The sequence below is a fragment of the Anarhichas minor genome, unplaced genomic scaffold, assembly GCF_050575085.1.
Source record: "Anarhichas minor isolate MPS153535 unplaced genomic scaffold, ASM5057508v1 ptg000040l, whole genome shotgun sequence".
NCBI classification, from domain to species: Eukaryota; Metazoa; Chordata; class Actinopteri; order Perciformes; family Anarhichadidae; genus Anarhichas; species Anarhichas minor.
Genome location: NW_027466486.1, coordinates 7,090,462 through 7,114,516, shown reverse-complemented (window position 1 = coordinate 7,114,516; position 24,055 = coordinate 7,090,462). Strand labels below are relative to the sequence as shown.

The window sequence follows — 24,055 nt, the reverse complement described above, 5'->3', positions numbered from 1 at the left end:
GGTGTTGTTATGGTTAGAAATATATATGTAACAGAAGTGTATATGGTTGTTTACGGACCATGGGTTGCGTTAAATGAGAAACAAATGTTTACTAAACAACAAATAATACCAAATAAACTCAACACAACCAGTTATACAAGTCGCCCCCTTTCCCCATTATGTTTGAGCGAAGTTCAATTGACACACATAAAATATTCCGACGGCACTTGAAGGCGGCGTCAGACTGCACTGCATACGCGCCGTGGCGGAGAGCGAAGATGGCGGAGAGTAATGTCGAACCGGAGCACGAATGGAGCGACCGGGCCCTGGACACGGCCGACGACACTCTGGTTGCAATGGAAACTCTGCTGGCCACACTGAGAGCCTTTGAAGACGTGCTCAGGCAACAGGAGATATCCGTGGCGTCTTCCACGGAGTACTGCGACAACTTCTGTCAGGTAATGTATACAAGCAGCACCAAAGCTACCGTTAGCTTCACGTTAGCTTAGCGTTAGCTCACCCGGGGTTGTGTTTTTATCGCAGCTAATCTGCGACGTTTAGGGTTGGTCTACAACCGTGGAGCTATTGCACTGTGTGTTTTTATTCATACTCACGTATGCGTGTAATAGCACGCCTCAACACTATAACTCAATAGCATTGGGCTAATGATAATGCAGCGTTACATTGTCAGATGAGTAATATGATTTAAGTTACTACGGTAAGCTAAGTGAAATTACGTTAACTCGCGTAGCTTCGTCTTATTTCAAAACACACTGTCATAAACCTGACAGATGCTTGTTTACACATGACATAGTTGCATGTACATCATGCATGATCGCATGTGTGTGGGGCGGGGCGGCGTGTTTATCCAAATTTACTCGCTAGTTGCGGCGTAACGTTATGCAAACGCTCAAAAGGGTATTTCGGTCATTTTCAGAAGTTGTTACCAAATCATTTGCATTCTCTAGCTTTAGTCATCGTGTCAAATGTTATAGTGTTAATGTTGTGGATCTGACGTGATTCTTCTCTTGATAACAATGGAGACTTTCTTATTCTTTAACATAACATCATGAGTAGCGTCAAAACAAATTCCCATTGAAAATGGGGGAAGTACCTTGATTTCCACCTCCTCTGGTACCCTTACCTGATTTATTAAACAAAGCTCTTTCATTCCCACTGCTGAAGGCGACGTACTTGTCTTTCAATAGAACTTGGTCACCAGCCAAAGTTGACAGGACATAATAGTTCTTCATGAGCCAGCTCACTGTGGTAGTTGTGTTAGGATGGTGGCTGTTGTTTAAAGGATATTACGTTTGCCTAAACTGATACTTTCTGCATAAATATGCACTTATTGAAAGAGGTATTGATCTCTACTGAGATAACTCTCACTTTGTAATTTCCTGGACAGTGTGTTGTTGCTGAAGTGGAGATATACTAACACAACAAGTGGATTGGTTATTTTGCTCTCATTGTACATACACAGAAATAATATATATTGAATGACTAATGTTGCTTTATATGAATGACATAGTAGGATATGTACAGTATATGCTTGCACACTGTTTATTCAGTACGTACAGCAGCTTAGATTTATATCTGGCAGTGATATAAACAAATAAATATCAAATAGTGTCATTTACACTGTACAGTCATATACTGGAGTCATGCTGGAAAGGAATCTCTACAGCAATAACTATTTAAATAGACACATCTTATTGTTTAGTAACTTACTAACTTGGATAAATGTGTTTTTTGTTGTTTATATTAAACACAGTTTGTGTTGTATTCATTTTCTGCTGAAGTCGGAAGTAGTCTGGATGTAATTAGCACACTGACTCGGGTCTCCAGGGTTGAGGCCTTATTCCTGGCTCCCTTTGAGAGGGCACCATATATTTAGACTGAAGGGAGTTCATGTAGTGCCTCTGTGGACACGAGCAGCAACCAGCGAGGGTTCTGCTGTCTGGAAAACAGGACTCCTGGGACATTGATAGTGATGATGATTTAATGTGATGCAGCAGGCTACGAACAGGAGACACGTATGTGGACTCTTCTGCGTTTGGGGACAGTTGAGACAATATTTACTACAAACAGCATCGTGCTCCTTGTTAAAGGTAAAGTGTCAATAAGAGAACATTTTCTGTCCTGTACTATTTATTGTGATCTGTAACAGATTTTTAATTTTGTGTTCGTATACGTGAGTATTCTTAGTGCATGTTGGCTCACTATTGAAGGTGCAGGTGTGTCACATGCTGTACAGTCGAGTCCCCTCAGGCCAATCAGCAGCTTCTCACACCAGACTGAGTGCCAGCTGGGATCAATCAGCTGCAGACTGCTTTCTCCCTCAGGTGGAGAAGCCCTGTTTATCTGGACAGATGTCTCGCTCACCTGATCTCACTGCGTTTTACTTTTACCATAACTGTTTTTCTTTATCGTTTACATTTTGTGACATTGTTGTTTGTTTTGTAGGCACTGATGCACTATGCTGGGAGCAGGAACTCCATGGAGCATGGTCTGCCTCTTCTGGAGGTCTACTGTCTGTCCATAAACTGTTTCGCTGCGGCCCGATCTCACCTCACCGCAGAGTCGGACAGAGTGGCCCTCGTTTTGAAGAGACTAGCTTTGTGAGTACTGAACAATGGATCCAATAAAAAAATTTTAAAAAAAAAGCATATTAATTATAGCGAGTATTGTTTATCTTATGTGCATACTTAGCAGTTTGTGTTGTGGCGCCTTTTAATTGTTCACCATCTGGATTTAAGGATAAAAGATTGTCTTTAATAGCCTGGCAACACCAGCCTACAATCATTAGTTTACCTAATGTAGTATTCATTTGCTTTGAACATTTCACTTATCTGTACATTGGATAATAGATGGTTCTGTTCTTCACATGCACAGACTGACAGTGATGGATTTTTACTTTTGGTTAGATGTGATTCTTGTTGTACATTGAAGGGTTCATGCTGCAAATGATTATTTACCGATAAGGTCGTCCAGATGTTCATAATGTCTATTGGTTCATCGCTGAGCCCACACTACTGCTACCATCACCCTCCTAACATATGCAGATGTTTTGGTGTGAGGAATGTTGGTTGTTTTATTGTTTTAATCTGAATACAAAGTCTTACATGAAGGATCTTTTAATAGTTGCCTTGTAATGGTTAAATTTAACTACTGCTGACAGCTGTGAAAAGTATATGTGATGCAACCTAAACAACATGTCACCACTGTTCATTCCTTTTTCAAACAATCCTTTTTGACATATTTAATGTTTGGATATGTGAAGTTGACTCTTCTGAAATGTTGATACAGAGCTAGAGGACACTTTGTTGTACCACCAGACATTTAAGTAGTATCAGATTAATATGTCCAGACTTCATAGATGCACTTTTTCTTTTTTCATGGGTTAGGAATAAAACTGTCCAGAATGATGATGAATAGAAATGACTGTAATCTTGTTGTCATTTCTTGAAGGAGCTGTTTTGAACTGCTGCTGTCAGTGCCTGAGATTGAAATCCCGTATGAAGCCTGGGTTCAGTTCCACCACTCTGTTCAGGTAGAAGAACTTATGTCAAAACACTGTCTGCCGATGAGTTGCAGACTTTTCCTCGAGGAAAAATAATGTGTTTCAAAGAAAAAAAAGCCTGTTCGTGCCTCAGCAGGTGTTATCAAAAGCCTTCTGATAGCAGGCTGAGGAAAACTGCCCCGAGCTGGTGCAGATTGCGGTGTTTCATTTCTGTTTCCTCTCTGTTGAGTCTAAACCACCAGTGTTTATAACATCTAACTTATCCTTGGTAGACAGTTATATATGAAGACATTCTTCCTGCACATAACTGTGACATACTATGAAGAGCCATGTGAACTCATTGCCACACGGACATTAATCTAATTAATATAGGTTTTGAAAATGTACTGTTTTTTGCTGTTAGGTTGTGCCCTTCTGGGTCGCTGTAAGAAATAAAGCACAGTGCTAATATTGGTATATTATCCACAAGAACTACATAGTTTGATGTAATTTCAAATAAGAAGATGTTGCATTTTTGTCAGCATCTATTTGGATCTTGGCTCAACGGCATTTAGTGGCTTTATTTCAGCTTCAAATGTAGTAAATTTAAACAGTTAACGAAATCCTGTTAATACACATTCAGACTTCACACGGCCTATTTAAATAAAACTCACTTTACAACTACATTCTGCAGCTGCACTACAATCCTGCTCACTCAGAAATATTAACATATAATCTCAAATAATATAGTATTTATGTTCCGACAGTGACTGCTGACGTCAACTGACAGATGTCTGTGTGCACAGAGTCACAGCGTTTTATGTTTATATAAACAAACAACGTCCACTCTCAAAAAGAACATGCAGAGATGTTAGTCTCAGCTGAGAGTGACTTGATGCTGTGTAATACTTGAATGTGATGACAAAAAAAACCTTCAAAGAAATGGCTGACAACACATAAAAGCGGTAGCTTCAGATAGTCCCGAGTAACAAACTATTGAAACAGGATTTTGATTGTGACATACAGTGAACCTTTGATACGTGCACGGACGCAATCAATGAGGAAGTAAAACTGTCTCTGTAAGAGACGCAGAGAAACTCAGGGCTTGCAAAATATGGCTAAATGTATTAGGATTATTTGTCTAATTTCCTAGAAGGAGCTAAACAAATAGTCGTGTTTAGCTCTAACATTGATTGTGTGTCCACTGCAGATTGCCCATGATACCTTGCTTCAGTATGGAAGCACAGACCTCCAAGCTTTACTCCAGATCACAGGAGAGGGAGGAGCGTGGAGCAACCCTGTCCTTACATCTCTCCTCACCGGCCAGCCCACCAACCTCGAAGAAGGTTGGAACATAGTTAACTCGTTTCATTTGGACATGACTGCTTTACCTTTTTAGCGCTTATTGTCCGTGTCATGGTCGTCTGCTAATCGGATCTTCTTTGCATTCTGTCGCCAGTGGATGCATACATCAGCTTGGAGGGCGAGGGCTTCATGGAGATGCGGGTGAAGCACCTGGAGAAGATGGGTGAAGTGGCCAAGGCAGTGGTGCTGGCCAAAGCGTGCACCGAATGCAGCGTCATCTCCAACCAAGCTACGTTTCGTCAAACATTTGTCTCCCTGCTTTGTCACCTGCTGCCCAATGAAGAGGCCATCATGGAGGTATTCCAACACTTTGTGTTTGTGAACAGGGAGAGGAATACTTGCACTAGACCTTCAGTTATAGGCGTGATGCTCTCACAGCAAACGAAGAGAAATGGATCCACACACTGAGTTGGCTGTGAAAGCTACTCGCTACATTTTTTTTGATCTAGATCGCATGAGAGGTCTAAACAGTTAGTGACGGTTAAATGGTTTAAATGTCTTCTGCTCAACATGCACGAAGAGACACATGGTTCTGGCAGGATGTGTTGAGGGGTTTCATTAGGCTGTCAGAGTCTGTCGGAGTCCAGATGAAGCAGCATCTATTGTCAGAAGACAGAGACACACACACACACGCACACCCACAGGGACTGTAATTCTCTCCCTAGATAGATGAATAGATACTTTATTCATCCCGCAAGGGGACATTAGTTTGTTACAGCAGCAAAAATATACTTAAGCAATTGAAGTACTGGTAATATAACATTGATTTTATTCAAATGTGGACATATTTGCGAGTCAAATCTTTTAAAGATAACTATTAAAAAGGTGTCTATTTATACAATGCACAGTCTCCAAAAATAGAGCCCCCAATTCCCATGCAAATGGAGGTTTCTGTTAAAAAGGCTTAAGAGGTCTGTAGACTGAGGCACAGCATCGCCACTGCTTTTCTCATCATAAGGCACCGATCTGTGCAGTTTTTATGGAGTTATTAGTTTAAACCAGAGATACTTGTCCTTATACTCGCACTATAAGTCCTCGTTTGACTCATGGTGTGGTCTCGCCTCTGTACTAACGTCTGTCTCCACTTCCCCACATCTCTCGGTATGCTATCAGTTAAAAACCTTGTTTGTCCAGTTTTAAATGATTGTGCTTTCAGAGCTGTTAAAGGATCACACGTCAACACCGTATTCTAACCTTTCCTTACTTTTAAAGCATATAATGGACCAATATATTGAATTATAAATACAGTTAAATACATTGAGTTAAATACATATCTAAATATAAAAGCTTAAATATTGTCTTTTCTACTTCACATTATGAAGAATCTTGAATAACGGAGAATTGCGCTGCTGTCATCTGTATTTTGGGTGTGTTGTCTTTCCTGTTGTTTTCTAAGCTGTCAGCATTGTGTTTCCTCCGTGAACAGATATCCAGACTTGACTGTAAGGATGTGCTGGAGATCACGTGTGCTTTGGAGACGGAGGGGGAGGAGAACACCGCCTTCATCTTGTGCACAACCTTCCTGACACAGCAGCTCCAGCAGCAGAGCCTTTACTGCTCCTGGTGAGTAGTGACTGCATGAAAAGTCCATTATGTATTTATGGCTACGGTCAAATGAAAGGTGTCTGAACTAATACGTTGTTTCTTTTGTTATTGTTGTCGTCATCAGAGAGTCGGTCAGGTGTGGGTATAGTTTTAAGAAAAAGAACATTTGAAAATAACTTTATTTTCTTCTTTTTTCCACCCAAAGGGAGTTGACTCTGTTGTGGAGTAAGCTTCAGAAGAGGATCGACCCCTCATCGATGTCTCTCCTGGAACGATGCCTTCAGCTAGGTGCCATTGCCAAAACCGTCCACCATTTGCTTTGCTTGGTCCGCGTCATTCAGACAGAGGTGAGCCCAACAGCCATGCTGTCTATTTGACTCGGTGCTTTGGTTATATGAGGTTCCCTTTGAACCAGTCAGGCCGCGTTTCCACCAGGCTGTCCAGGTCAGTTCAGTCAGAATTGTCTCTAGCGCAAGATGAGACCACAGGAACTAAAAGCTTTCTTATCAAGCACTTCCTGTTTGTGTTTCCACCACATCTGAAGATGTCAAGATATCAGTCTGCGAACTATTTTAGAAAATGTCACACAATTTTCACACATTCGAGTCTTTGCTGTTTGATGCTTGTTTGGGGATAATGATGAGGGAGACATAAAAAGGTGGAAAGGGAGGCTGAAAACGTCCTGTCTTCACAATAGATTATCTGCGTTTTAAAGCTGTGAACCTGCATATAGAGCGACGGTCCGCACAGAATGTGCTGATTATTTTTTGCAGAATGTGATGAATGTTAAACGGTGTGTGATTTAAAATAAAAAGGATACCCAATGATAATTTAAAGGGACTAATTCTAACAATATATCCCTTTATTTTCAGACGGAGGCGATGGGGGTACCTGCATCAGTAGAACTTTGTGTCAAAGCCCTTCAACTTCCAAAGCAGGATGACTCAGAATCCAGGATCTCCGTCTGTAAGACGGTGTCCTGCCTACTTCCAGTGGACCTTGAAGTATTGCGTGCCTGCCTGCTCACAGAGTTCCTGCTCGGCCCCAGCCAGGACGTCTTCGGGTCCCTTCGGGAGCTTTACTTACGCCCCGACCAAAAGTACGACCAGGAAAGCGAGGTCATTCCCAACTCGCTACGCTGCGAGCTGCTACTCGCTCTGAAAGCATACTGGCATTTTGACCCGGAATTCTGGGACTGGAAAACTCTCAAGTGTCACTGCATCTCCCTTCTGGGGGTGATGCCGGAGTCCGAGGGGGAAGAAGAAGAAGAAGAGGAGGTGGTAGACCAAAAAGAGAAGGTTAGACAACATGAGCCACGGGGAGTCACGGTGAAAGTAGAATCTGAGCATGAAATGAGGATAAATGGAAGTGTTGATGGTCATGAGCAGCTTGATAATAAGCAATCTTCTGACTCGGCAGAAATCCCCGGCCAATCAGAGACAAAGAAACACAGGTTCTGCTGTCAGATTTGTAAGAGGTCGGTCACTGACGCCCAAATCATTCGCCACTCCAAAAGACACGCAGAGGACAACAGCCACCCCTGCCCGCTGTGTTTGGAAAAGTTCAGGCGCAGAAAGGATCTCGTTCCTCATCTGAGAGACCATGTGCAGAGTGAAACGCACCGTAACCAAAACAACATAAAGAAAGAGGACGGGCAGAGGCGGCCGGACGAGGACGATGATATAGAACCAGGTGAGATCACCGTTGACCCTTCCTTAATGCAGTATTACAAATCCACACATGATCCAGAAGTGCTGCAACACATCGTGCAACAAGCCAAAACGGTGAAGGAGAAGAACGTGGACAATGACGAGCATGTGACATTCGAATACATCGACCAACACTTCAGTGTGCAGAACCGGGACGAGTACCCGTGTCCAGGAACCGGGTGCACTCGGACTTTTAAACATTCCAAGTACCTGTATGTACATTTAAAGTCGGAGCACAACGGCGACGACGATGTGAAATATTTTCATCAGGTGAGGGACCAGCGGGAGAAGTGTGTTTTTTGTCGACGCCATTTTCTCTCCGCATACCATCACCGCAAACATCGAAGAGTTCACTACGGCGATCGGCCTTACACATGTGCGGTTATGAGCTGCGGCGCTCAGTTTAGGACTTCCAATGAACTTGTCACACACAAACAGGTCCACGGCTACCACCTGAACTACCAGTGTGGCCTCAAAGACTGTTATGTCACGTGCTCCGACCTGGGACAGATTTATCACCACGAAGCCCAGCATTTCAGAGACGCAGCGTTTACCTGCTCTAGCGCCGAATGTAGTAAATACTATTTATCCAAAAAAGAATTCGTGACGCATTTATCCACGCACAACATCACCTTCTCCGAAGAAGACTTTGAGGCTCAGAGGAAGGCGAAGCGGAAACTTCACAAGATGGTTACTGAAGCAACAATCCGCCCTAACAAGTCCGTCGATGCAGAAGAGACTGAGAATGGAGAAGACCAAAGTGCTTCTGCAGAAAGTTGTGCCTCATCTTTGCAAGAAGCTGACAGCAAGGAGCCCAAAGCCACGATGACCTTAGTTGCGGTGTGTTTTGATGGAAGTAAGTTCACCTGTGGTTTTGAGAAGTGTGGCATGACTTTCTCCAGAGCCAGAGATGTCCAGAGACATCTTAAATGTGCCCACCCAGAACACCTTAAACTGGAGAACAGAGAGCACAAGCATGACAAAGAGCGGGGCTCCAAGTCCAGAGGGATAAAGACTGAAACTGAGCCGGGCAGTAAGGAGAAGGGAAAAGAGGAGTTAGAACCCATGGAGGCTGCCAAAGAAAGCAAAGACGCCACTCATCCCGACAATAATGGAACAAACTCTTTAGGCCTTCAAACTGAAAACGATGCTCTGAGTGAGATCCTTGTTGGGCTCGGTAAACTGGACCTGAATTCTTCATCGCCTCACAGTGTGAAAAGCGAGCAGTCCAACCCAGAGTCCACCGCATCCCAAATATCTCTTCATCAGGCCATCATGGCAAAGCCTCCGGTTGTGTTGATTCAGAAGAAGCCCCCTCCTGAGGAGACGGTCAAAGTCAAAATTGAACAAGCGACATCGGATGATGAAGAAGACGGCGTTGAATCAATGCCCACATTTAAGCCTTATGTCTGTGAAGATTGCGGCTTCAGGACGGCTCAGAGTTACAGCTTGCAGCGACACTATAACACCCGACATGGCCGCAGTGTAGAGGAGGCCAGAACGATGACTTCTTTGAAAACTACGTCTTTTAAGCCTTACGTGTGCCACCTTTGTTCCAAGGGTCACAGAGAAAAACATGTGTTGAGGGCTCACTATATTCAGATGCATAAACTGAGTGTGAATTTGGTGAACAAAATCAGCTGTGCATCTAAAAATCATACATCTCAGCACCTGGCGAACCACGGTCTGAAAGTATGGAAGAAAGAGATCCCCAAGTTGCAACGCCAACCAGAGAAAAAAAACTCAACCGCAAATGGACAAAACCTTGACAATCATTGTCCGTCTGAGGAGGAAGGAGAGGACGAAGCAGAAGGGAAAGAGGACACCGAGCAGAAGGGAAAGAGTGAGGATACGAGCACACAACAGGTCAGAACTACGAGGCGTGTGGTAGCCAAAAGTAATCTCTGCTATATATTGGATAAATTCAGTAAACCCTTTCATTGTGTAGCAAAAAACTGTGACGCTGCTTTTTCCACCCAGGGAGGCCTGGTACGCCACCTACAGCTGATCCATCATTACAATCGCTCTCAGCTCTTGTTGGAAAAGGACTTTGATGCGCACCCCGGTCCAGAAGTCCGAAAAGAGCCCGCCAAGAAGAGGCCTCTCCCGAACTCCGATGAACCTCAGCCGCAGTATAAGTGTCACTTTGCCAACTGCAACGCTTCCTACCACCTGAAAAGCAGCCTAGTGCGTCACACTCGGGAGACACACTCGCCGCCACCGGAGCTAATAAGGTGCAACTTTGAAGGATGTACAAGCGTGTTCAGCCACAATGATGCACTTAAGAAACATACACTTTATAGTCACTGCGAGTACTACGATTCACTGGTGGTACGTCTGCAGAGCACTCACAAAAAGTCAATAACTGGATGCCAAAAGAAGCTCATCGTCGCACCACAGAGTCCTCCGAAAGAAGAACCCGGTTCAGCCGCCATGCAGGCAGAGGGATCGAGTCCAACGCCCGAAGTGACCCCCCAGTCAGAGGAAATGGGCGAGGAGGCGGTGGCTGTGGAGGAGAACGGTGAGGTGTCGGGAGCAAAAAAGGGAGAGAGAAGAAGTAGTCACATCCGTTATGTCTTCAGGTCTCATGAAGAAGCACTGCAGATGTGCCAAGATCGCTGCATGCGCGTGGCCTACCCATGCATGGTTCAGGACTGCGATTCTGTCGTCACGTACTTGAAGAGCTTGGAGCGTCACTACCTGAGCGTTCACCGCATGCGGCGGGAATATCTTTCTAGGAACGGAGATGAGCTGGTTTTTAACGCCGAGCAGCTGGAGGAATTGATTCAGAGGAAGTCGGCCAGACCAACGGTCACGGGAGCGTGTTCCCCCAATGGAGTTCGCAAGATGGAGTATCAGGCGGAGCCAGAAAACACAGGGGGGCTGCCAGCACCCGTGAGCTTACACTCCATCAAGGCAGACCTACAGGAGGAGGCTAATCACGATCCACTGGGGTTCCCAGAGGAGGAAGAGGAGGAGCCACCACTCGTTGAGAGAAACGGAGTCCTTGTTGGTGCGGATGAGGTGCTCTACGGCGAGCCGAGCACCGGTGGGCACCCTGAAGACACGGCTGCAGCGCCGCAGAACAGTCAGAAAGCGGAGGAGAGATTAAGCCTGGATAAAATCAAACCTCTTCTTCGTCCCCTCACCGTTGACCTCTCTCCACCGTGCTCACTGCGCTTCACTGCCGAGGAGGGCTTCCAGGACGTGTCGAGCACCAAGGACGGCGGTAAAATGTTGAACGGTCCGCCTCCGTTGCCCCCACCTCCTGTTCGGCAGCCGTTAAAACGGAAAAACGAATTGTCCGAACCGCCTGCGAACTTGAAAGACACTCATTCTCGTAGCCCTTCTCCGAGCCCTTTCGACACCGCCGCCTACAAGCCGACTGGCTTCGAGTCCTCGTTCCTGAGGTTCATACAAGAGACGACCCCGAAAGACAAAAACGCCGTGTCGGGGAAACGGCGAGACTCTTCCAGACGCGGTTGTTCCGTTAAGGAGAACAACCAGCTGGGAATCTCTCACACCCGCAGCAGGCGCACTCATTCCCCACTGCTGAAGCCCCACGCTATGACGGGAGACTTCACATCAATCCTAAACTTGAAGTCCATCTTGGACAAAGCCCTGGCTGGGTGTGGGGACCTGGCTATTAAGCAGCTTCAGTACCTCAGACCTGTGGTGGTCCTGGGGAGGCCGGTGTGCAGCACCACCCTGCCTGACCTCTTCCCATCAGACACCAACAGCAGCAAACTGCTTCTTGGAAGTTAGTTTAACTGAGCACCTTTTTAACATAGCTATGTCAAATGACTCTGTATTTTCACAATCTGTACCAGTATTTTTCTTTCTCCCAAAATATTAGTATTGGCTGTTTTTTTTTTTTGTTTTTTTGTTGCCAAACTGAATAATTATAGAAATGTTATTAGCATTAAGATACAAACAAGCTTAAACAGTGCACATTGAATCCAAGTGGATTGTTTTTTTAGACGTCTGTTAAATGAGAGCGTTCAGATAACACCTGTTATGTTCACTCATTATGATCACAAGTGTATATACTGTAGTTACCCAAGACAATGTACAGATTTTCAGATCGTTAGAAATGGTCAGTAGCGTATTGCAAGGCCTTCTCAGTTGTGTAAAAATGTGACTTAAAAAAAAAAAAATCATATCCTTACTAAAGAAATAGTGAGGAATATGTTTGGTTGTTTTCCACTTCAGTTTATATGAAATGAGTGTTGGGATGCAGTGGACAGATGTTGACATGTATCTATAACTTTCTAAATAAATAAATGTGGAAACGAATATAAAGCCCTTTTAGTTTCTGAATTGTGTAAGTGACTTGTTTTTTTATATACAAAGTCTCTGGAATGGCATTGTAAGAGCTGTTTGCTAAAATACACTTAAATTAATTTAATATCATGTGTGTGTTATTCCACTGCCTGGAATATAGTATTTACTATTAATGGTACACAATGAGGTGCTATTATCAGAGGAGAGTATCTCTGTGGAATTAATGTTTTACATATAATGGGCGATTGTGGCCAAGTGGATAGCAGGGCCGTCTTTCAATCAGAGGGTCGGCAGTTCGAACCCCGGCTCCGCTAGTCGCATGTCGATGTGTCCTTGAGCAAGACACTTAACCCCAAAATTGCTCCCGTAGCTGTGCCTACGGTGTAGAAATGTGATAGACTCTGAATTGTAAGTCGCTTTGGATAAAAGCGTCTGCTAAATGACTGTAATGTAATATAACATTGGAGCCATGCAGTGCAATATTGTACACAGTGGGAGATTGATTTCACATCATCTGCAGTGTTTCTGATAAGATACCAACACATATATTAACCTTTCAGTTAAGGTCAGGCTCCTTGCAGGTTATTTTTTTGGTCTTTTGCATTGATTGTTTTCTAGGGGCGGTAATAATAGCCTTCACTGACCTTCAACATGGATTTTTTTTTTTTTCTCGAAACGATCGAGGCCTTGAACAGTGAACGACTTCTGCCACACTTGCTCTCAAAACACCAGCCATATGTTTGTTTGGTGGCTCAGTCCCAAGAGAAGTTTAGCAACTGAAATTTATAAGTGGATTGCGACTAGACCTAATCGTTTACCAGTGGCGGGCCGTGCATTTTATACCTGGGCCTTCAGTGCTGTCCTGCAGCTGAAACACCACCTAATAACCTTATGATGGCGCCACAGCTACAGTTATTTATTTCTAGGGGGTGTAACAATACACGTATTCGTATTGAACAGTTCGGTACGAGGCTTACCAACCGAACAATACGTTTGAATAATACTAGTGCATTTGGAAAATGCAGAAGCTTAAATTGTGGGAAATATGTTTTCGGTGGACTGAAGTCACGTAGGAGACAACGGGCTTTGTGACCTCTGAACCCGGAACAAAAAAAACCAAAACAAGACAGCTGAGGCACCGCCCTTCTGGGAGGCTACGCTAAACTAGCTTAACAAACAATAACTCCGCGCATGACGGTATGCTTCGTAATTAACGGACAATGCATATCGTCCAAATCTATATAATTAACACAATGACAACAAACTCACAAGAACTAGTCGCATATATTCATATGACAACAAAGCAGCGGAGCACGCATTCTGCTATACACTCGAGGGCCATTCAGATATTAGATGTAAAAAAACAAACGCAGTTGACTTACCAAATGCTGTTCATTTAAAGACAAACTCCATCCTCCTTTGTTGACAGAGTTAAATCCCAACTCACAAATCCATTTCTCCTCCTTTAGCCATTGAGTGTTAAAAAAATAATAATCTACACCAAGCAAAATACAAAAAAAATGTAATTTCTTCCATATCTTTCAATTTGAACTTTTACTACTCCGACTAAGCCTCTGGTGGCTTTAAGTTTTGTTTCAAAATAGTCACGTGCTCGCCCACTGACCAATCACAGCACACGCTGCACCTTACTGCAGTGCTGCACCTTAAAACTGAGCTGCCCTTTAATGCTGAAGTACTTGTAGGCCAGCTAGAAGGCTCTGACACGTCAAAGAATATGCCCAACATGTCAAACTAAAGATCTGATTGGTTGAAGACTATGACAATCAACAATATCGTCCCCATTCACTTAAACTGCAAAGGGATTCACTTGTGAGTCTGAAGGCCTCGGGCCTCTCTTCTTACCTAGAGACACAGAGGTGAAATCTGAAAGGATAAAAGCTCTACTTAAAACAAGCTGCACTGGAAGCAGAGCAACTGAGGAAGACAGGAGCTGTGCAATGAGAAAATAAGATAATGGGAAAAATATTTTTATAAATTATAATACATGGAGTGTATTTAAGAAAAAATATTAAATTATAAAATAGTTATAACTGTGATTCTGTTTAGGCCAGCAGAGAAGGCCTTGCTGGCCCTGACGGCCCACCACTGTCGTTTACACTTCTCTTGTTTAAGTTATTCGACAAGACTCTGGATAACGTCTTTTAACGTTTTGGTTAACACCGAAAATAAAAGTCCATGTATCAAACAAAAATGTATTTTGACTATCTGCTCATATGAGTTCGTATTAACACTACTTACAAATGTGTAACGACAATAAATGAGTGGCGGAACTAAAGCTGTAGTAGGCGTTTCCACAGGGGCAGAATTTGTTGACGCACCTCGCCGTCAGAGTCGCATCTCGCATGAATGGAATGATAGCTGTAAAAGCCTGAATTTAGGAATGGAAACTGGATGTATGGATGTCGTAGTTTGCACTTTGAGTCGGTATCTGTCGATGTAACGTGGAAACGGTGTTCCCTTTATTCAACTTTAAAGTTGTCTGTTTGTTTGTGTGTAGAGTGGAAGCTAAATAGCTGCTAGCCTAAAACTAGCAGTCAGGCTAGGTGACGTTAACCTCATCGTTAGCCTGCGAGCTAGTCAGCCCTGCTCCAACAACATAGAGCAAAAACAGAGCAAAGATGGTTGAACATATACTGGACCTGCCGGTGGAGAAGCAGATATTTTATGCTGTTTTGGGATTTTCGTGGACGGTGTATCTATGGGAGGCTTACCTTTCTTACAGACAGGTAAGACAGCATCACTCTCAAAGTTCCTGCTTTGTTGCTAGCCTGTGCACGAGCCTGTGTAAATATACTGTGACTGTACAAGATAAACTTACACGTTGTCAGTTCACCAATGATCAGCAGTTTTTTGCTATGTTATTTCTCTATGACAATGAATAATAACATTTCCTCTGCACACAGTTCTCTTTGGTAATATTTCACCTCTTTTATATTAAATCCGTGTTGTCCTGTAGACAGATGTTGTCAGACATTTATGTTTCTACTACAATACACGTTGAAACCCTACACGTTCTGAATGATGTAATTGAAGTCTCTTCTTTGCCAAGTTTGGTGAAGACACAATAAAATGGCATATTTGCAGTGGTTTCCTGATTTAAGTGTATTTCCCCAAGAAACATGATATTGTGGCAGGCTGAATCAAAAGTGCAGTTTGAAGTCATTTTAAATGAAAAAAAAAAAGCAATAATTATTTGCAATTTGCTTAATTTCGTGTATTTTGCAAAGTAATATTGGATGGTAATGAATTCAACAATATATTAACCCATAAAATGAAGAAAGATTAAGAAGAAGGTTGGATATTCGTTGAGGTCATTTTACAATATTTTTCCTCACGATGTCCCATAAATCTTGAGCCAACCGTATAAATACACTGATGTGTAACGTTGGTGCTGATCTCTTCCCCCTTCACAGAGGAGGACATACAGATCGACAACAAGTGTGCCACAGGAACTCTGGAAGATCATGGATTCTGAAACATTTGAGAAGTCGCGTCTGTATCAGCTGGATAAAAGCAACTTCAGCTTCTGGTCTGGACTCTATTCTGAGACTGAGGGGACGGTAATACAACCATTTAAATAGAAAGCTATCGATTGCTTGACTTGTACTGTCACAGTCGGTTACTGAGGATGTGTTTAATATATGTTAGCTGTGAGTCTCAACACATTTGTGCGTCACTTATGTCACTTCAAATGGACATCGAATGGGACAGATTACTCAGATTGTTTATGTCACCAATTTTCATTATTTATGTTAATGCCCCTTGTTTGATATGTAATGGGCTTATGCTGTTCTCAACATGTTTCAGTTGATCCTGCTCCTGGGTGGAATCCCATTTCTGTGGGACGTTGCTGGTTCTGTGATGACTCGCGTAGGATTTGGTTCAGAGTACGAGATCACCCAGTCGCTCCTGTTTCTGACGCTTGCCACCCTGTTCAGTGCCTTTACCGGACTTCCATGGAGTGTGTACAACACGTTCGTCATCGAGGAGAAGCATGGCTTTAACCAGCAGGTACACTGACTCTGTAGGCCTGACATGTGGTTGTTAAATGTTTGTCGTTTCCTTTCTCAGGAAGAAGAGCAGCAGCTGCGATCATCTTGGTTTCATCAGCTATAATGTATCGTAACCAACATGTATTTGAGATGTGTCACACTATCATCTTATGAAGTCCAACGCTGCAATGGAAGTTGTGTTTTAGCTGTAATTAGGCAAAACAATGAATAGTGGAAACATAAAAAGCATGCAGATGGAGAGCAAAGATGAAATAATGCTACAGGACCTCATTATTTTTAACTGTGAAAGCTTCTCACCATTATAAGTGATTGTAACTGATATCAATTCAAGCAGCTTTCTCAGGGAACTAAACTAAAAACTTTTTACAGTCAGTCAGGCACACATCTTTTTCTACTCTCCACCTTTTTCCTTTTTAATATGAATGTCTTGTGCTCCTCTCAGACGTTGGGGTTCTTCTTTAAGGATGCTGTAAAGAAGTTCATTGTGACCCAGTGTATCCTGCTGCCCGTCACCTCGCTGCTCCTCTACATCATCAAGATTGGTGGAGACTACTTCTTCATCTATGCCTGGCTCTTCACCCTGGCTGTTTCTCTGGTTAGTGGGGTTCAACTAGTGTTCTTCTGTGATAACGGACTCGCTCTGTAATTGCACTTTGGCTGGTTGTTTGGTACTAAAAACTCCTCAATCCTCTCCTCCTGTGTTCTCAGGTGCTTGTCACAATCTACGCGGACTATATTGCTCCCCTGTTTGACAAGTTCGCTCCTTTGCCAGAAGGAGAGCTGAAGGCGGACATTGAGTCCATGTCCAAGAGTATCAGCTTCCCCCTCACTAAGGTCTATGTAGTTGAAGGTAAAGTAAGACAACTTCATCTCGAGCTACATACCTGTTAAATCATCAAAGTTTCATGTTCTTCTTTGAGAACTTGTCATTATCACATTATAAATATGTTTTGTTTTTCAGATGAATATTTCTACAGGATGATTGTAGATGAACCGCTCTTAAATTGTCCTGAATGTTTTTTTTAATCTATATCCAGGTTCTAAGCGTTCGTCACACAGCAATGCATACTTCTATGGGTTCTTCAAGAACAAACGCATTGTACTGTTTGACACTCTGCTGGAAGACTACTCGCCGCTTAACAAGTCTGGAGAGCCACACCCTGAGCAGCAGGAGAGAGAGGACACGTCCAACGAATCCAAAGCCACGCCCAAGGTTACATATCCATGAACTTTATTCAGAACACTTCTTATTGCCCTCTTACGAACCAGGGCTCTGTACATGCCACGGAAAGGGTTTTTAGGAATTGTTGGTTTTCGTTGGTATTTTTGTAAAACAGCACCCAAACTAATTGACATGCATCGACTCTTTGAACTTCTCCATCCAATATTTGCCATGTCATGCAATGCAAGCAAAGAGAGCAAGGAAGTTCTATTTTTTTTTTTAACTTTATGCCCTCAATGGAACTTACAACAGGTTTGGAAGTTCTGTTTTTGAGCAGAGGTCCCCAACCTTTTTTGCACCACGGACCGGTTTCATGTAAGGCAATATTTTCACGGACCGGCCTTCAAGGTGTGGAGGAAAAACACGACGAAATGAAATGATACGATCGGCATGAAAACAAATATAAAATGCATAAATAAATACAACTCACAATAACGCTGATTCAGTTGGAGCCCTGAGCTCGTTTCTCTGCAACGAGACGGTCCCATCTTGGGGTAATGGGAGACAATGACACCAGAAGTGTGTTCCTTATGTCCAGTCTACTCCGTCATTTTGTTTTGATTGCCATCACTGCAGAACATCCCGCTTCACAAAGAGGATGTTGGAAATGGAAGCAGGGTTTTCAGTGCTTTAGTGGCGATCTCAGGATATTCAGCCTTGATTTTAATCCAAAACACCAGCAGAGTTGTTGTCTCAAACATACTTTTAAGGCCACCATCATTTACAATCTCCAGCAGCTGATCTTCCTCTATCGCCACATATTCTGCAGAGCGGGTTTGGCGCGTCAGAATTACTCCTGATATTTAATTAGAGTCCTGATATTGTCTGTTAAATGAAGCTTTCATTTTCTTGGAAGTTGTCGGCTCTTCTTCTGTCTCCTTAGTGGCCCTTTCCCCTTTGCAAAGAAGCTCTCCAAAAGTAATTTACTCATTTTCGCTAGTTTGCGGGTTTCATTTTTGAGGTAACGTATCACGTGACCGAGACAAGCGTCTTGACATGTGTCAAGAGGAACAGGCGGATGAAATTGCGAGAGAATCCGGTCATTTTTCAAAATAAAACTTCTTTCAGACTCTGATAATCAATAAAACGGAAATAATATAATATTTATTCTTTCTGTGCGGCCCGGTACCAAATGATCCACGGCCCGGTACCGGTCGGCGGCCCGGTGGTTGGGGACCACTGATCTAGAGCATCTACCCAGAGGTGGAGAGGCCAGCACATTTTGCAGTTGCAAACTCTGCTTTCTCTCTCAATGAAGTGCACACTGAGGAATTTATTGTCTCAATCGACTACATTTACTATTAACGCTGAGTCAACAGCACATATAGCTATTAATGTTCAATCTGCATGTTGTAGGGACCTGGCAGTCATATGATTGTCATGTCTGTCTGTGTAATTGAACAGTTGTTCCCTAACATTTACTTTTACAGAACAAGAAACAAGGATGCAACAACTCTGAGATCCTTGCTGTCCTGGGTCATGAGCTCGGCCACTGGAAACTCGGCCACATGGTCAAGAATATCGTCATCAGTCAGGTGATTCATTTTCTTCATATTTCTTTTGGCACCAACATTACAAGTTGGCCTGATTACATATGATCAAATGCAGACATTTTAGACGTCAGTTGATATGCAAATAACATCTGCTGACTCTGTTGTTTCTGCAGATGAATTCCTTCTTGTGCTTCTCCCTGTTTGCTGTTCTGATTGGACGCAAGGAGCTGTTTGTAGCTTTTGGCTTCAATGACAGCCAACCCACATTAATAGGCTTGATGATTATCTTCCAGTTCATCTTCTCCCCGTACAATGAGGTGAGTGTGGCATTTATCTACATTGTTTCCGTCCATTTCTGAGCTGTTGAGTTTTATATATATATATATATTGTTTCACAAAAGAGGTCCTTGCGAATTTAGATTTTTATATAATCTTTCTTCGCAGCTCCTGTCCTTCTGTCTGACAGTCCTGAGTCGCAGGTTCGAGTTCCAGGCAGATGCTTTTGCACGCGGCATGGGCAAAGCCTCCGAGCTCTGCTCTGCCCTCATCAAGCTCAACAAGGACAACCTGGGCTTCCCCGTGGCTGACTGGTTGTTCTCCATGTGGCACTATTCCCACCCTCCCCTGCTGGAGCGCCTCAGAGCACTGGGCAGCATCAAGCAGGACTGACGGGGCTGGAAGGGGGAGGGCCGACTGCTGCCTCCTCCAAAGGGCCTCCGCAGACCGCTCCTGGCCCTGTGATGCACCCTGGCCTTTTTCTAACCATCTGCCCGCTCGCCCCACCCGAACCCGCCCCACCCAATCTTGTTTTAGTCATTTCTCTACTTGCCCTAATTTCTGTTTTGTTCCCTTTTGAAACTGTGTTTTAAACAAAACCAAAACATATCAGCACAAGCCAGCCTAAAAATATATCTTAAGCCTGAACTTAAGTCTGCACATGCTGAGAGCAATACAGCTGGGCAATGTGCGTTTAGCAAAAAGCTATTGTTTGAGCACAGGTCACATTTTGCAGATTGACCTGAAGGTTTAGTTTCTGAAATTATTCTATTTCTGTATCATTTGTTTACATTTCGTTTTTAGAATACAAAAAAAGTCTAAAACCTGAAATTTAACTTGCAGAATTATGTGTTTCTGTTGTGATGTGTTCATGACATCCAACTGTTAAAGTCATCAGTTTATTTTTAAGCTTATAAAGTGGTTAATCCTACAGAATTCTGAGATTTTATTTATTGTGGATTTGAAAAACAAACAGACATGAAAACTACAAACATACTCGAGACGATGCTTTTTGCAAATACACAGGCCAGAATTGGATTTGTCTCTCAAGTGCAGCCGTTGCTTCTTTAAAAGCATCTCCGGGCAAGCTCAAGAGTAAAAACGTTAATCTAGTCATCGACGCAAATTCTCAATTTTGCAAAGGAATTATGTAGATGCTTAGTGAGACAAATGTGAGTGCCTCTGATTATCTGTTTTTGTTCAGATGATGGACGCATTATGAACAGAGCAGTGCAGAATATTTCATTTGAGTTTAGCTTAGACATCATTTTTTACACGCACTGCGGGGAAATTGTTTTATTTTTTCTAAAGCATATGTTTGCCGATAAGGTTCCAACCATACCTGTACATATGTAACTTAAATGAGTTAGAGTAATGGAGTACGATGTGAATTGTGAAAACTGTTGAATGTGGTTTGAAATTTTAAGTTGATGCTGTGTTTTAGTTTCTTCTCTTGGTTTTGGGCCGGAGTTGCCTGGCAAGCAAAGTCTTTAAGGGGACTTTGGGGGGGGGGAAGGGGGTCCGCGAGGTTCCTTTCACCACATAAGCCAGTGTTTGGTTTGTTCAGGGAGGGGACTGCATACTCTCTTTACTGCATTGAATAAAATCCTTCAAAGCATTCCTGATTGTTTCATGGTTTTCTTTTTTAAATTGTTATAAAAAGAAAAAGTAATCTTGTGTATCTCAACATGACCGAGCATTGCTACATCATTTAGCTCTTACCAAGACCATTTTCAGTAATAGGCCTACACCTTGATTAGATTAGATCAGAAAACTTTATTAAACGAATTTGCCACCAAAAACTCATAGACAACAATAGACACAGTGCACAACAGACAAAAAACATGAGAAAATGCCATATGAAACATGATTGACAGAAAGATGTTCAGTCTAAAAACCACATCTAAAGGTGTTCATTAAAAAATCGAACTGTTGGAACGAAAGACCTTCTGAGTCGTTCAGCAGAACACAGGCATCCTGAGTCTCTCACTAAATGATGAATTTTAGTTTAATGTCAATAATCATGTGATATGGCATATACTTTTAAATGAATGCACTATTTGTGCTACTTAAGGCTCATCTACCTTTAGGCCTGTGAACTGAAATTATTTTTCCTGAATTCATTGTAGCTTTTTCATATTTAACTAATTACAAGTTAAGACATCATTTTTTCAAAATCCAAGGTTTTTCTTTTTCTTTCAGTGTTTTTCTTTTGTCCCCACAACTTTATTTGAAAATGTAATTATAACAAATAACGTAAAAAAAAAAAAAAAGCCTGGAAAAATAATGAACATAATGAAGAAGTAAAATCAAAGTCCGTGACAGTTATTAGTATCGTAATGTAGACAAAAATAAGAATTTATTGTTGAAAATTAAAAAAAAAGTATCCATAAAACTATAGATGAGAGACATTCATTCAAATAAACAGACGATTCAGTAGTTCAGTGGTTTTAATATATTGATTGCTTTAAGAAAACAGGAACATTTTAGATATGTTTATGGTAATATTTGGTCAAATCTACAAGGTAATGAAAAAAAAATGAAACGCCAAATCAACGTGATGTCATCAGTGCGGACTTCCGGAAACACGCTGCCCACTTTTGAGACCATACCATTTCGAAAAAGGGACAGCGTGTTTTCCCTTACACTATATTAAATGACTTGTTACTCATATTAAAATGTATTTGGTTACGTGGTGTATGTATGGTAAAATATGAATTGTTGCTTCTCTCGATTTCCTCTTAGACCAACCTATTGCTGGTGTCGCCCCGCCCCCTGTCTGGCTAATAATGGCGCCGTCCTGTGGCGTATTTTGAGGACAAGGACACGATCCGTTGAAAAATAACTGTCAGAAGTGTTTTCACACGTTAGTATTAAACATGGCGAGGTTTTTGAGGCCTAACATCAGGAGTTTTGTCACCTCACAGCTGAGAATGTCGTCCGACCAGGTAAAACACGACCTGGAAACACATCATTTGAGCGTCGTAGGCTACTGCTGTGTGAGAAGCGTTTTAAATAAATTAGCCTAATAATCTCAGCTAATTGAAAGCTTGCCTGACATGTAGGGAAACAACTGTTGGTCACATGATTGTAGGTCAGAAGACTTTTGTAGCAATGCAGTTCAGGGACCGATTTACAACAATGGCCTCAATTACAAATGATTATTTTAGATCATAGCAAGTTTTGTCTAAATATAACACCAGTAACTGTGTCAAACTACCTTATTTGGAAAGGAATCCAGTTCTGTTATTTGTTTTTGTCCTCTGATGTTTTTGCATTGTTACACAAACAGTTTCTGGTCTGTTCCTAGTGCCTCTATTATTAGTAAACAAAGAATCCTGTTGCACTACTGACCTTTTAGAATAGGGTCATTTTCACATGGTCCAACTGCCTCTGCCTTAATATCACACAGGCAAGTCTTGTTAACAAACCCCACGGAAGAAATCAACTTTGTAATTGTGTCATTTGAAGCTATACTGTCTCTTAAAATGATCTCTACAGAGCATTTGTTCATGTACTAAACTTCTCCCTGCCCTGTTTCAGCTGGGTGAGCTGGGTAAAGGTGCAGGAAAAGGTGGTGGCGGTGGAGGCTCCATCAGAGAGGCAGGTGGAGCCATGGGGAAGAAGCAGGCGGCTGAGGAGGAGATGTACTTTAAGTATGCATTTCTTTCCTTTACGGCAACAAAATGCGGATTAAAATAGCTCTGCTATCTTTTTATTGATCATTGACCACAACCGTATAAGGGTCTGTTTATTAAGAGCATCTCTTACTGACCTGATTTCTCTCTGTTTGTGTCTCTTTGTCCATTCTCTGTTCCCTCCCTCTCTTTTCTCACTCTTTATCCTTTTGCTCCTCTGTTGTCACCCACCACTTAATCCGTCCATCTGCACACCAGGCGTAAGGAGCAGGAGCAGCTGGCTGCATTGAAGCAGCATCACCAGGAGGAAATCGACCACCACAAGAAGGAGATTGAACGTATGCAACGCGAGATCGACCGCCACAAGGGAAAGATCAGGAAGTTGAAGCACGACGACTGAGTGAAACCCTCTGGGGGGGGGAAGAAAAGTTCCAGTGTGCTCACCTACAGCCAGACACCGTTATTTACTCCGATTGCTGCATGCACTGTGTCACCAGGACGGTCATGAATTTATGGGTAATTGTTCTGTAAATGCTTGAGAGTTCAATTCAATTAAAACCGTTCATAGACTGATTATTGTTTCCATGGCATGCTGTGAATCAAGTTGTACAACTTCTTCAAGCCGTTTCCCTTTTTTGGTAGTCGGTGGAACAGTGTGATGTATGTTGCATGCAAAACACCAAAGTGAAGAAAACTAAATATTTTAATGCTTCACATGGCAACAACTTATTTCCTTGTGTGATGTATAAATACATTTGTAAATGGCATTGATAGCTCTATCTTTTAGTGCTCTGGTGCATTTTGTGAATATGTGATTGTGTTTCATTTCAGTTAATATTCTGCTTTAGTGGAGCATACCGCAAACCAAATGTCAATTTAATCAAATAACTACAAACTAACTTGCACAGTGAATATGGGGCCAGTGAGGCCCCTGGAGTAGTAATCTGTCCTTGAAGCTCAGCGGTCACATACACTGGATAAATCACACGGAAGTATAACTCCAGTGTG

General features: G+C 42.5%; 3 protein-coding genes across 4 annotated transcripts; all 3 read left to right on the top strand.

The window, feature by feature from the left end:
• The first annotated feature begins 213 nt into the window (after positions 1 to 213).
• rlf (RLF zinc finger) lies at positions 214 to 12,420 on the top strand. 2 transcript variants are annotated; one of them, XM_076108670.1, is made up of 9 exons: positions 214 to 437; positions 2,446 to 2,600; positions 3,451 to 3,532; positions 4,692 to 4,827; positions 4,941 to 5,143; positions 6,273 to 6,409; positions 6,597 to 6,738; positions 7,264 to 9,966; positions 10,081 to 12,420. In XM_076108670.1, exons 1-9 carry the CDS (start codon positions 258 to 260, stop codon positions 11,863 to 11,865), a joined length of 5,523 nt encoding a protein of 1,840 aa, XP_075964785.1. In that variant the 5' UTR covers positions 214 to 257; the 3' UTR covers positions 11,866 to 12,420. The 2 variants fall into 2 exon arrangements, with proteins under 2 accessions (XP_075964785.1, XP_075964784.1); XM_076108669.1 differs by having other exon boundaries at positions 7,264 to 12,420.
• A 2,284-nt stretch (positions 12,421 to 14,704) lies between these two features.
• On the top strand, positions 14,705 to 21,027 carry zmpste24 (zinc metallopeptidase, STE24 homolog). The gene is made up of 9 exons (XM_076108671.1): positions 14,705 to 15,131; positions 15,819 to 15,965; positions 16,213 to 16,416; positions 16,861 to 17,013; positions 17,127 to 17,268; positions 17,456 to 17,631; positions 19,071 to 19,175; positions 19,307 to 19,450; positions 19,578 to 21,027. The coding sequence occupies exons 1-9, from the start codon at positions 15,024 to 15,026 to the stop codon at positions 19,800 to 19,802; spliced, it is 1,404 nt and encodes a 467-aa protein (XP_075964786.1). The 5' UTR covers positions 14,705 to 15,023; the 3' UTR covers positions 19,803 to 21,027.
• Positions 21,028 to 22,193: 1,166 nt separating this feature from the next.
• On the top strand, positions 22,194 to 23,621 carry atp5if1b (ATP synthase inhibitory factor subunit 1b). The gene is made up of 3 exons (XM_076108259.1): positions 22,194 to 22,357; positions 22,953 to 23,065; positions 23,306 to 23,621. The coding sequence occupies exons 1-3, from the start codon at positions 22,289 to 22,291 to the stop codon at positions 23,445 to 23,447; spliced, it is 324 nt and encodes a 107-aa protein (XP_075964374.1). The 5' UTR covers positions 22,194 to 22,288; the 3' UTR covers positions 23,448 to 23,621.
• The last annotated feature ends 434 nt before the right edge of the window (positions 23,622 to 24,055 follow it).